We start from the raw sequence: 12,167 nt of genomic DNA on the forward strand, positions 1-12,167 counted from the left end.
GCAACCTCAACTAGGTGAGTACAACTAGGTGAGTACACACACACACACACACACACACACACACACACACACACACACACACACACACACACACACACACACACATATACACATACAGGAGCTGTGGCTCGACCCCTGTAACTACAAATAGTTAAGCACGCACACATACATTTGGCTTCCCAAAGAGAATTTAATGAAATCATTGTATTTGCTCAGTGTCGTCCTCACCATCATAGTTGGTAGTTCAATAATAATATAACCGACTCTGTTGTTAGTATAACCTAGTCTTCCGTGGTCTTATTCTTCAACAAAAGCGAGTCATTCAGCTTTATCTCCAAATTTAAATGAGTCTTCAGCAAAGGTATAATTTAACTATTATTTTTAATTAGGTGTAATTAAAAGCAATTACTTATGACATGTATGAGGTTTGAACCCCCCAGTGAGAGTTCCTCTCGAGAGGTTCCGTGATGCAGGTGAAAGGCTTTTGATCCAGTGACTCAATATTGCCTCTCACTTTTTGGATAATGCTTGATTATCACCCACTCCCCAGGTGCTTTAAATCCCATGTGGGTCTAGCGCTTAATGGGAATTTGGTAACTAGGTTTGTTTGGGTTGCCGTTCAGTCCGAGAGAAGTATTATTCCTGGTATCCCTTCCACCTTCTCTACCTCAACCCGAACTTGAGGCTGCAAACCTGTAACTCCACTCCGCAAGAGTTGACTAGTACCCGTAGTTTATCATCCTTAAAACACTCGGGAACTGCAGATCAATATTTGAAAGCTGTAGAGCTGTGGATCAGTGCTCTCATAGGACCCAAGAGCTAGGGTTGAACGGTCACTCTGTAAAACTAGGCTGTCAACACCCGTAGATTTTTGCCAAGTATTGAGCGCCTGTAGTTGATAAACATTAATAATAATCTTTATTTACTACATGTACAAAGTATATAGATCATAGCTGACATCAATGACATACTACTATATAGAAAGTCATTTGTTATGCTGAGCATTTCCCGCAAATTAAGTCAGTTTTGTCCCAGGATGCGACCCACACCAGTCCACTAACACCCAGGTACCATTTTACTGATGGGTGAACATAGACAACAGATGTAAAGATACACGCCCAATGTTTCTACCCTGCCTGGGAATCGAACCCGAACCCTCGCTGTGTGAAGCGAGAGCTTTAGCCACTAGGCCACCAGAGCCCCATTCGTTGGTGAGGAAAATTATCAGAAAAGAAGACAGTTGTTTCCTGGCGTGGGTGTGTCACGTGATGACCCATCACTGGAGCAACGAGGTCTTCCACTCGCTTAACAGTCCACCCTTTAAAACAAATTAAATTAGGTGTACATATATAATATATACTTGCTGGAATATTTGACGATATTTTTTTTGTCCTTCTGCAGTCTGCCAGTTCAGCACCTTGTTAAGTTAGGTAAGGTTTGTCAGGAAACAGGACAAGTGTTTCCTAACGCTGGTTTTAGTCATATGATGACCCACACCTAGAGCTTTTGGTTATCTGACTGAAGACTTCCGCTGGCTTACCACTCAAGTCCTTTAAAAATAATGGTTATGATTATAAACATTATATATATATATATATATATATATATATATATATATATATATATATATATATATATATATATATATATATATATATATATATATATATATATATATATATATATATATATATATATATATATATATATATATATATATATATATATATATATATATATATATATATATAAAGGACTAAAATGTACCAATTTCTCAATCAGGGACAACATAATGAAAAAAAAATAGAAATACCGTAGTTTAGTAAATTTATTGCAGTTTCCGTTATTAATATTCCCCTGTTTTTAATTTAATTTTATTGTTGCGATGTTTCGACCAGGATTTCGGGACAGGACTTTCAAACCGGGACCGTCCCGGTCAAAACGGGACGTATGGTAAGTCTAACTATAAATCTCTTTCTGGAAATATCTTATAATAAGCCAATTATCTTTTTTTTTTATTTTGCACTGTTGAATTTAGAGGTTAAGAGTTGTTCGGTTATAATTATAACCGGTGAGCCAGTGGAAGGCCTTGGTCAAATGACCAAAAGCTCCAACTGTGAGTCATCATATGAATAAGACCCGTCTCAGGTAACACTTGTCCTGTTTCCTGACAAACGTTACCTAATGTAACCTAACGCTTTACCTGTGCCACGGACTCATTAAGAGGGCTGAGGACAATACCAACTCAGCCACGGGACATCCATAGCTCACACCTCCTCTTCACCTGGCCATGAAAAGGTTAAATAGGTGCTGCAGAAGATAAATAGGCATTGAAATAGTTAAATAGGTATTGAATCAGCTAAACAGGTATTGAGGAAGATAAACAGATCCTGAAGAAGACAAATGGGTGCTAATACGGCGGTGTGTTTGTTAGCATTAATTCAAGTGAGACATTCCCCCACGTCAGGAAGGACGCACCTCAATGGTAACTTTGTAGACACTGACGTTTTTACCTGTGTTATTGGGGCTTGGTGAATAATCAAGGTGTTTAGGATAGCGTGCAGTCTCGTGTATGTTGTGTATTGGATTATCAGGTTAAATAAACTAGGCGCTTGTGTACGTGTTTGAGGAGCGTTAGTTGACTCTTATTTTTATTATTGGTAGTGACAGTGGTATAGTAACAGTGTTTGTGGAAATAGTCATGGTAGTAGTAGAAGTTGTAGTTGTAATAGGAATAGTAGGGTATTGATAGGGAGGCACTAATTTTGTACTGATCACACAGCTTTTGGAGAATGGAAGGTAGTCAGGACTGACCTAAGAGAGTGAGAGCGGGAAACAGACAGAAATATGAACGAAGGTCGCTGTGTGTGTGGGCAACCAACACGCCTATTTTTATAACCTTATTTGTTTTAAGAAAATGGAATTTCGACGATGACGGTGGTCAGGGAAGGTCACGTTATATAGTCTCTAGGTAAACTTGCACTTATTTGAAGACTCCTGAAGAATCACGTCAGAGGATAACATGTGGCTAAGTTATTACAACTTTCTGAGTATGTTAAAGTCAGGTAAGTTTACCTTGCTTCGTTAATTTTGGTGCAAAATTAAACAAAAAATGGCATGTAACCGTTTTCCAGTGGTGATGGATTGAAAAAATATATACGAGGTTGGTGTATCTTGTTGAATAGAGACCTGACACTATGTAACAGTGACTAAATTATCCTTGACTGACGGTGAATTCTTTGAATAATCGATAGGCTTTAGGCAGAATTAACTGACCAATCGTCAATGGTAGTTATATACGAGAAGCTGTCTCATGTATGTGTCTTCTATATGGTTATACGCAATTCTAACCATAATTTTTAAAGGGGTGGAGTGGTAAGCCAGTGGAAGGTGTCGGTCAGGTGACCAAAAACTCCAACTTTGGGTCATCATATGACTAAGACCAGCGTCAGGAAACACTTGTCCTGTTTCCTGACAAACTTTACCTAATCTAACATGTATCTGTCTCATTTCCTTGTCGGTTCGATACCTCCCTCACCCACCATTAAGCGTAGTGGCTAAAATTACCCTCGATGTGCCTTTAAAATGTGAATGATCTTTTTCTTTTCATTTGTTAAAAGAACCAGCGTCTGTGGGGGAGAAAATTAATTAAATCTTCATTGTTTCAGGGAGGTACCATCATTAGAACTATGGAGCCACAGCCTCAGAAAACAAAACAAATGTACTTCAGGGATAACTCAGTAGGTTTCTCCCCGGTGCTGAGTATTTTCTCCTGCCACCTCCCTATATTTCAGCGAAGTCTTCTACGTGAAGAGAAGCTCACCTCTTGGAGTATTTACACGGAGAGTTTACGTTAGTCTCTGAATTAGTGATTAAAGCATGCCCATTGTTAGTGAACAAGTGATCGCAGCCTCAATGACCCTCGTTCAGTCAATACGCTTGGAACTTAATGAAGTAGATAACTCTTGCTTGCAATAAAAGGAATGATGAGATCAAAATACTGTAAGACCAGACGGTTTTAGCGCTTCCTTGTGAATGTAATGTTTATTGGTTTGATGTCACAAGTGTGAAGTTAATAATTATTTATGTGAGCTATCCTAGTAGCTTCGACGACCATGGAACTGGCAAGTATAGGGAGGGGAAGAATAGGGGTGGACTAGAGCAGCGAGAAAAAAATGGTGGACAAATAGAAAGATGGGTTAAAGAAAGAATAATTACCTCGAGCATATACACAGTATGTATCATTTATTGCAGTAGAGAAACTATTATGTGTCAAACTGCACATTGCCGACATCTTTGAAGACAGTGACACAGGCTGCAGAAACGCTTTTATTGGGACTACATTTCGTTCTATGTACATTTTGCTCTATGTACATGTCACTCTATGTACATTTCGCTCCATGTACACTTCGCTCTATGTACATTTCGTCGTGTCAGTCAGTCGCCCACGTGCGGGCTATTTGTGTTTATTCTACAACAGTCGCGTCTACCTTCAAGAAACTCTTATGTTCGTAGCCTAGATGTTTCAGTGTGTTAACTCATTGGGAAAGGAATTAGAACCTTTTCCAAATACGCATGAAAATTTACTTTCACTCTTGTTTAATGGAACTCGTTCAGACTTGGTTGAAAGTTGGGTGTGTGGGGAGGCAGGTCGAGCGTTGGTTCTCTGGTAGCTGGTGTTGACACGACACACTTCCCTTCCCGGGAGGTACCTGCATGTTAGTGAAGGGCTCTTAAGCCATAGAATGGGCTTCCGTTCCCTTCCTTGCACCAAATCTGAAAATTTCTCATCCCCAGGGAACTATATAGCCCTTACAAATTTAAAGCTTCTTCGTGAATACGTTGATATATACACCAGCGATGTCCGCCACTCTGTGTAATTTTTTTCACTGAGTGTTAGGTTAATAGTATTTAAAGCGAGTGCGTTAACCACTGAACCATCAGCATAGGGAGGTTAGCATAGGCCCCACTGTGACCACAAATGCAGATTTTTACAGACTAATCCCAAACCAGGGTGGCTGTGGCGTACTCTAGCCCAAGCCCTGTCAAAGTATCCATCAGTGATTTAAGGCCTGTACTGGAGTGGTTATTAAGGCTGCATATTACATGTTCACTACCATACAAGAATACATTAATCTCTCATTGTATAAACACCGATAGGCATAGATGGAATAGATAAGGTGGACAGAGACAGGATGTTCCAGAGATGGGACACAGAAACAAGGGGTCACAATTGGAAGTTGAAGACTCAAATGAGTCAGAGGGATGTTAAGAAGTATTCTTCAGTCATAGAGTTGTCAGGAAGTGGAACAGTCTAGACAGACGGTAATGTCTTCTAAGATTATTGCTACATAAATCAATATCCCTACACGGTAAGTTTGAATTACCCAGGTTAAATCTGTATTTGATAAGCTTCCCAACCCAGAGAACCCAGTGTCATTTGACCCTCTTGTCCAAGGTGCAACCCACAACCCACCAACCTGTGGTACGATTGAACCCGGGTTCCTCGGTTGTGACCCAGTGCTACCACTCAACCACGAGCCACCTTCAATATATGGCGTCATTTCTGAAAGTCTCACTCTGTGCTAGAAATGTTTCGTTATATAACAAAATCAATCATTGTGTTAAACGAACCTATATTTTTTTTATTTCGTTTCGCTCTGCTTGCGCCGAAAAGTTCGTCTATAAAGACCTACTCTGCACATCGTATTTCACCTTGAAACAGTCTTAGGCTCGAAGTTGTGGTTCATCCTTCGGTGCGCATTCTGCCAGGTCTCACTCATCCTCCCTTCATTTCACTCTGAAATTTGGAACATTTCACAATGTATTGGGCTTGCCGACACCAACAATGCTTTTTTCTGTCATGTCAGAGAACACGGTCATCCTATTGTTGGCTGGTCTTCTAAAACTGTCTTCCCTACCTCTAACTTTCACAGTCACCGTCTGGTTGAATCCTTCCTTATACACAACTTTCGTTGTATGAATCTTAGTCCTGGCTTAAGTCTCTGTAGATGCCTTCCTTTCCCAGGTCGCTCTGTTTGTGGCTAACTAACCTAATTTACTCAGTGATGTTGCCCATGACTTGCTTGCTCGGTTCCTTCTTCTAGAGTACCCGTGCAGTACTGCTATAGATAAACAAAATATATCGTATGCATTTGGTCAAAAACATTTGTTAGTTTGAGTAATAAAAAATAACACTTTTCTGTAGAAATGTATACATATAATTACAACAGCTATCTACACCGAGAGGTGTGTATCTCTCCGTGTAAATATACAGAGTTCAATTAATTTCCTATTTTAGGTATTAAAGTACCCTTAACTGGTGACGAACAGGTGACCTGCAGAGTTAACGTCCCCCTTCAAGATAGGTTTTAAGCTCAATAAACAATAACCAATTAAACACACGTTAATTTATCTTATTAATTTAAGTCGTAGACGTTGTTTGCACTAATCATACTAGGTAAACAATATCCTAGTTGGGGTTCCCTTATGACCTACTCCCTGACTAGTAGACGACAGCAGTACCCAATCACTTCTTTGAATATATGTATGTTCCTTGGTGGAGCAGAACATAGCAAGTCGAGACATGGCACCAGACAGACTCCTCCCTAGAGCGAATAACATTGTACTTATCAAAGATGTTCATAAGTGTTCTTAGCTGTAAGTGTCTTGAAGTGCGAGCATATGTATTTCTCGAATGTTATTTCATTCATCAGAAAACTAAAGGTTAGGTAAGTTTCGTCAGGAAACAGGACAAGTGTTTCCTGACGCTGGTCTTCAGGTTAGGTTAGGTAAGATTCGTCAGGAAACAGGACAAGTGTTTCCTGACGCTGGTCTTCAGGTTAGGTTAGGTAAGGTTTGTCATGAAACAGGACAAGTGTTTCCTGACACTGGTCTTCAGGTTAGGATAGGTAAGGTTTGTCAGGAAACAGGACAAGTGTTTCCTGACGTTGGTCTTCAGGTTAGGTTAGGTAAGGTTTGTCAGGAAACAGGACAAGTGTTTCCTGACGCTGGTCTTCAGGTTAGGTTAGGTAAGGTTAGGTTAGGTTAGGCTAGGTTAGGTATGGTTTGTCAGGAAACAGGACAAGTGTTTCCTGACGCTGGTCTTCAGGTTAGGTTAGGTAAGGTTTGTCATGAAACAGGACAAGGGTTTCCTGAAGCTGGCCTTCAGGTTAGGTTAGGTAAGGTTTGTCAGGAAACAGGACAAGTGTTTCCTGACGTTGGTCTTCAGGTTAGGTTAGGTAAGGTTTGTCAGGAAACAGGACAAGTGTTTCCTGACGCTGGTCTTCAGCTTAGGTTAGGTAAGGTTTGTCAGGAAACAGGACAAGTGTTTCCTGACGCTGATCTTCAGGTTAGGTTAGGTAAGGTTTGTCAGGAAACAGGACAAGTGTTTCCTGACGTTGGTCTTCAGGTTAAGATAGGTAAGGTTAGGTTAGGTAAGGTTAGGTAAGGTTAGGTTAGGTTACGTTAGGTAAGGTTTGTCAGGAAACAGAACAAGTGTTTCCTGACGCTTGTCTTCAGGTTAGGTTAGGTAAGGTTAGGTTAGGTAAGGTTAGGTTAGGTTACGTTAGGTAAGGTTTGTCAGGAAACAGGACAAGTGTTTCCTGACGCTGGTCTTAAGGTTAGGTTAGGTAAGGTTTGTCAGGAAACAGGACAAGTGTTTTCTGACGCTGATCTTCAGGTTAGGTTAGGTAAGGTTTGTCAGGAAACAGGACAAGTTTTTCCTGACACTGGTCTTCAGGTTAAGTTAGGTAAGGTTTGTCAGGAAACAGGACAAGTTTTTCCTGACGCTGGTCTTCAGGTTAAGTTAGGTAAGGTTTGTCAGGAAACAGGACAAGTGTTTCCTGACGCTGGTCTTCAGGTTAGGTTAGGTAAGGTTTGTCAGGAAACAGGACAAGTGTTTCCTGACGCTGGTCTTCAGGTTAGGTTAGGTAAGGTTTGTCAGGAAACAGGACAAGTGTTTCCTGACGCTGGTCTTCAGGTTAAGTTAGGTAAGGTTTGTCAGGAAACAGGACAAGTTTTTCCTGACACTGGTCTTCAGGTTAGGTTAGGTAAGGTTTGTCAGGAAACAGAACAAGTGTTTCCTGACGCTGGTCTTCAGGTTAAGTTAGGTAAGGTTTGTCAGGAAACAGGACAAGTGTTTCCTGACGCTGGTCTTCAGGTTAGGTTAGGTAAGGTTTGTCAGGAAACAGGACAAGTGTTTCCTGACGCTGGTCTTCAGGTTAGGTTAGATTGGATACACAAATAACCCGCACATAAAAGAGAGAAGCTTACGACGACGTCGTCGTAAGCTTCTCTCTTTTATGTGCGGGTTATTTGTGTATCGTTCCAGTCACGGTATTGTGCCTTTTTTTATTTAGGTGAGATTAGTTTTGTCAGGAAACAGGACAAGTGTTTCCTGACGTGGATCTTAGTAATTTGACCCGCCACTGGAGCTTTTGGTCTTCTGACCGAGGCCTTTCACTGGCTTACCACTCCAGCCCTTTAAAAAATAAGGTTAAAATGAAAGAACAGGTCCTCAAAAATAATAACATACCATGTCTGGTATTACATACATTTTTTCTTACAAAAACTGGGTCACCTAAATATTCCCCTCCAAGATAAGCTTTTAAATATATCTATAATTTCATTACTTAAGTATATCTACACTAGATTTGCATATATAAAAAATATATTTAAATATATATAGCAGTCTAATAGGTTACGGATTATGGTATTTTTTCCTGGTGGTGCAGCCTAACTGTCCCCCTTGTGTGGTCAATAGGCTTTAAATCCCATTAATCAAACAAGTTAGGTAACTTAAATAATTGTACAATTCACCTTTTTTAGCAAACTTGGTTCCTATGTTATTTTGGAGCCAAAATATAAAAAAAATCGAAAATGTACTAAAAATGCTACGGGAAAAAGGTAATGTGAAGGCTAGTCAAGCGGAAATAAACTGGCGAATAGCTTTTGATGCGAGGAATGGGGAGCTACCTTCCCCTTCCTCGGATTACCGTTATAGTTTAGCGCTTTTTTTATTATAATAATGATAATCTTCCTCGGATCGAGCCTAATTATTTCCCATTTCGAAGGAGCTGTATTGTGGAAAATACTGTATATTTTCCGGAAATACGGTAATTTATAGGTAAATAGATGGCCTATATTGTATATAATAAAAATTATGTTATCAAAAATGGGAACCCTGCGCCTGCGCAGGGGGGACTCGCCATTGTTATTTGAATCAATACAAACGTTAGTGAATATTGGGAAGAATTTTGGTGCTCTAGAGGTAAAATTGGGCTGACACCTCTCAAATAGGAGACGAAATTGTTGGATGTACATTCCTGCATAACTTGAGATATCAGGCGACTGGACAAGACAGCTCCAGGAACCTCAGATAAGTCTGTTTATGTTATAACTCTGGACAGTGTTATTTTCATGGATAGACAGTGAGGTTTTCTGAGTATGATACACATTAATCTCCAGTCAAATTGGTGACTGATATTAAGATATTCTCCTTCTGTTATGTAAATGTGTATTTATATATATATATATATATATATATATATATATATATATATATATATATATATATATATAGATAATTTATTAATTTTAATATACAGTCCACAAATTTATACATTCACCAGAATTTCTGGTGATACATACAAGACAGTGGTAGGTATCGAAGGGGGACATTTTTGCGACCTAGGTGTCCCAAATTCCTACTTGTCTTTGTAACTCTGATAAATAATAATTATCTTTGTTATCATTTACTGTTATATACATAATGAGTTATATTCAGATAAATGCAATTTTCCACATGTATGACTCGTACAGATTTATCGCTTCCTAAATTTTATAATAATGTCGGGTAATTGGCACAGGAGATTTTGTCACACTTAATCATGCAGCGGAATTTTATTTGCAGATTTTTTCAACACAAAAAAAGGCATATTACAATAAATATTAAAATAGTTCAGGCCATTTACTGTAAAGCTTATATATACAGCAAGTAGAATATGTGACCATAACTAACGTCACTTGTTGAAAACTATAAAATCCATTAAATTAGAAAAGAAGGCTTGTGATTGAAGAGGGAAAATTGTGAACTGGAATCTTTTGAATTACAACTAGATCTTCATTAGGCTCTTCAGGAGTTCGACTCTGTCGGTCCTGTTGTAGGGTTGAGGCGCTGGTGAGGGAAGTCCTTGGGGTAGTTAGGACTAGTTGAGTCTGTAGTAGTGTTGGTGGTGGGATAGATTTAGAATCTATTAGGTCTGTTGTAGAGTTGTGAGGGTTGTGGTGGAGACGTTTGGCGCTGTTCAGGGACGCCGTACAGTTGGGTGGGCGTCCCAACATCAGTGCGGATAGAAGCATCCACGTCCTCGGGAATTTTGCCGATCTCAGCGTTGAGACTGCGGAACTGTTCGGAGGCGCCGCAGTCCACGTTGAACCACCAGTCACACACGAAGTACTGCTGGTTGAAGACAGTGCCGTTGGGACACAGGAAGGAATCGTGGCGGCCGTCGAACTGACAGATGTGGAAGGCCTGACAGCCGGCCTCGTCAGCGGTGTCGGCGAAGTAACCAGGAAACTCTTGTTCCTCACAGGAGAAGCCGGTGTTGGGCACAGAGGCTAGGATTGGGTAATCTTGGCCAGGAACGCCGCTCCTGGGGATAAGGGCCGCCAGGACAGCTAAGGGGTCATGCGTTACGTCACCGGCAGATAACCTCAGATCTGGAGCTCCATAGGAGTAGCTAGGAGGAGCCTCGGGCAGGTATCCCTGCTGAGCCTGCGTTGATCCTAGCAGTGCTGAGGGAGAGTGAGCAGTATTTGTGATTTATTTAGATATTACTAATACTTATTTGAAAGACAAAATTCATATTCTTGATATGATAAAATTACGAACAGATTTATTAATTTATACTTGGTAAAATCTGCATAATGCATTTCAGATATCTACAATATTGAATATCTTAGACCTTTACAAACTTAAATTACTGTAAAATCACTTGCAGGTCTAATGAATGAACCTTAATGTCGTGATCCCGAAGACGATTCACTTCTGGGGATCACCTCCCCTGCAACTCGATCCCAGACCAGCGGATGCTTAACCACTGAAAGGGTCCTCTCCGAATTAAGTCCTGTGTCAGGAGACACTGTGATGTTTCCTAGAGAACAAAGCACCTCCACCATTCTACATCATTCTGATTTATATATGCTAATAAACATTACTGGTTAATAAAGTCACGTTGTTACTCACCTAGAGCGAGCAACATCAGAGACTTGGCCATCTTATGGAGAGAAGTTGAGAGTAGCAAGGAAAGATGTTCTTATGTGAAGCATGAAACTGCTGGCATCCCTTTATAGCAGCTCACAGTGAACCTTTCTCTACCGCATCCAAGGCTGATCTAGAAAACCTCCCGATCAAGACGGTCCACAGGATATTGTTCACGGCCGAACAGTTACACAATTCTTTGTGAGGTGCTCTCCCATACCCAGAAAGTTAAACAACGCGAGGCTGCCCGCTCGCGGAGTCACTGTTGCCTAATGTGTCTTTCTTTCCATACGAGGTATTGCCTTGAGACCCGCAAGACTTCTGCAGAGAAACTCCTCAGTGAATCTTCTTGAGTCTTCTCTATGAGGGGCTTATTGATGCTGGTGAAGTACTCTTGATGCAAAGAATTGAAGCTTCCGTCTTTTTTGGTTCAGACCTGATTACCTCTTATCCCAGGCTCTTTATGATCGTTACGAGTTTGGTGTTTCCTCGTGAATATAATGTCGTAATAATAATTAATAATTCTAATTAAAAAATCCCAATTTTCTCATCGTTTCGAACTGTTGTATACACAAATAATTGAACAGTATTTTGCCACTGCATAATATAAATCAACTTAAATTGCGATGGACTTAATGTATTTTAATTTTTAAAGGAGTGACCTGGAAAGCCAGTGGAAACATAATCAAATGGTTATAAGTATCATAATTTTTAAACGGGTGGGCCAGTAAACCAATGGAAGGCCTCGGTCAGATGACCAAAACCTCCAGCTGCAGGTCATCATATGACTAAGATCTGCGTCAGGAAACACTTGTCCTGTTTCCTGACCAATTTTTACCTAACGTCACTGCGATACCTGTGCACTTCTGGAACGATAATAAATGGTAAATACGTTTTCTTCCTC

General features: G+C 40.2%; 1 protein-coding gene across 1 annotated transcript; it reads right to left on the bottom strand.

Annotated features, from left to right (window-relative positions):
* Positions 1 to 10,029: 10,029 nt before the first annotated feature.
* On the bottom strand, positions 10,030 to 10,819 carry LOC128687099 (uncharacterized; the record flags this gene model as incomplete). The annotated part of the gene is made up of 1 exon (XM_053774445.2): positions 10,030 to 10,819. A coding segment is annotated over one exon (573 nt), but the record flags the coding sequence as incomplete, so codon positions are not given.
* Positions 10,820 to 12,167: the final 1,348 nt, after the last annotated feature.

This window comes from Cherax quadricarinatus, chromosome 62 (genome assembly GCF_038502225.1).
Source record: "Cherax quadricarinatus isolate ZL_2023a chromosome 62, ASM3850222v1, whole genome shotgun sequence".
Taxonomy (NCBI): Eukaryota; Metazoa; Arthropoda; class Malacostraca; order Decapoda; family Parastacidae; genus Cherax; species Cherax quadricarinatus.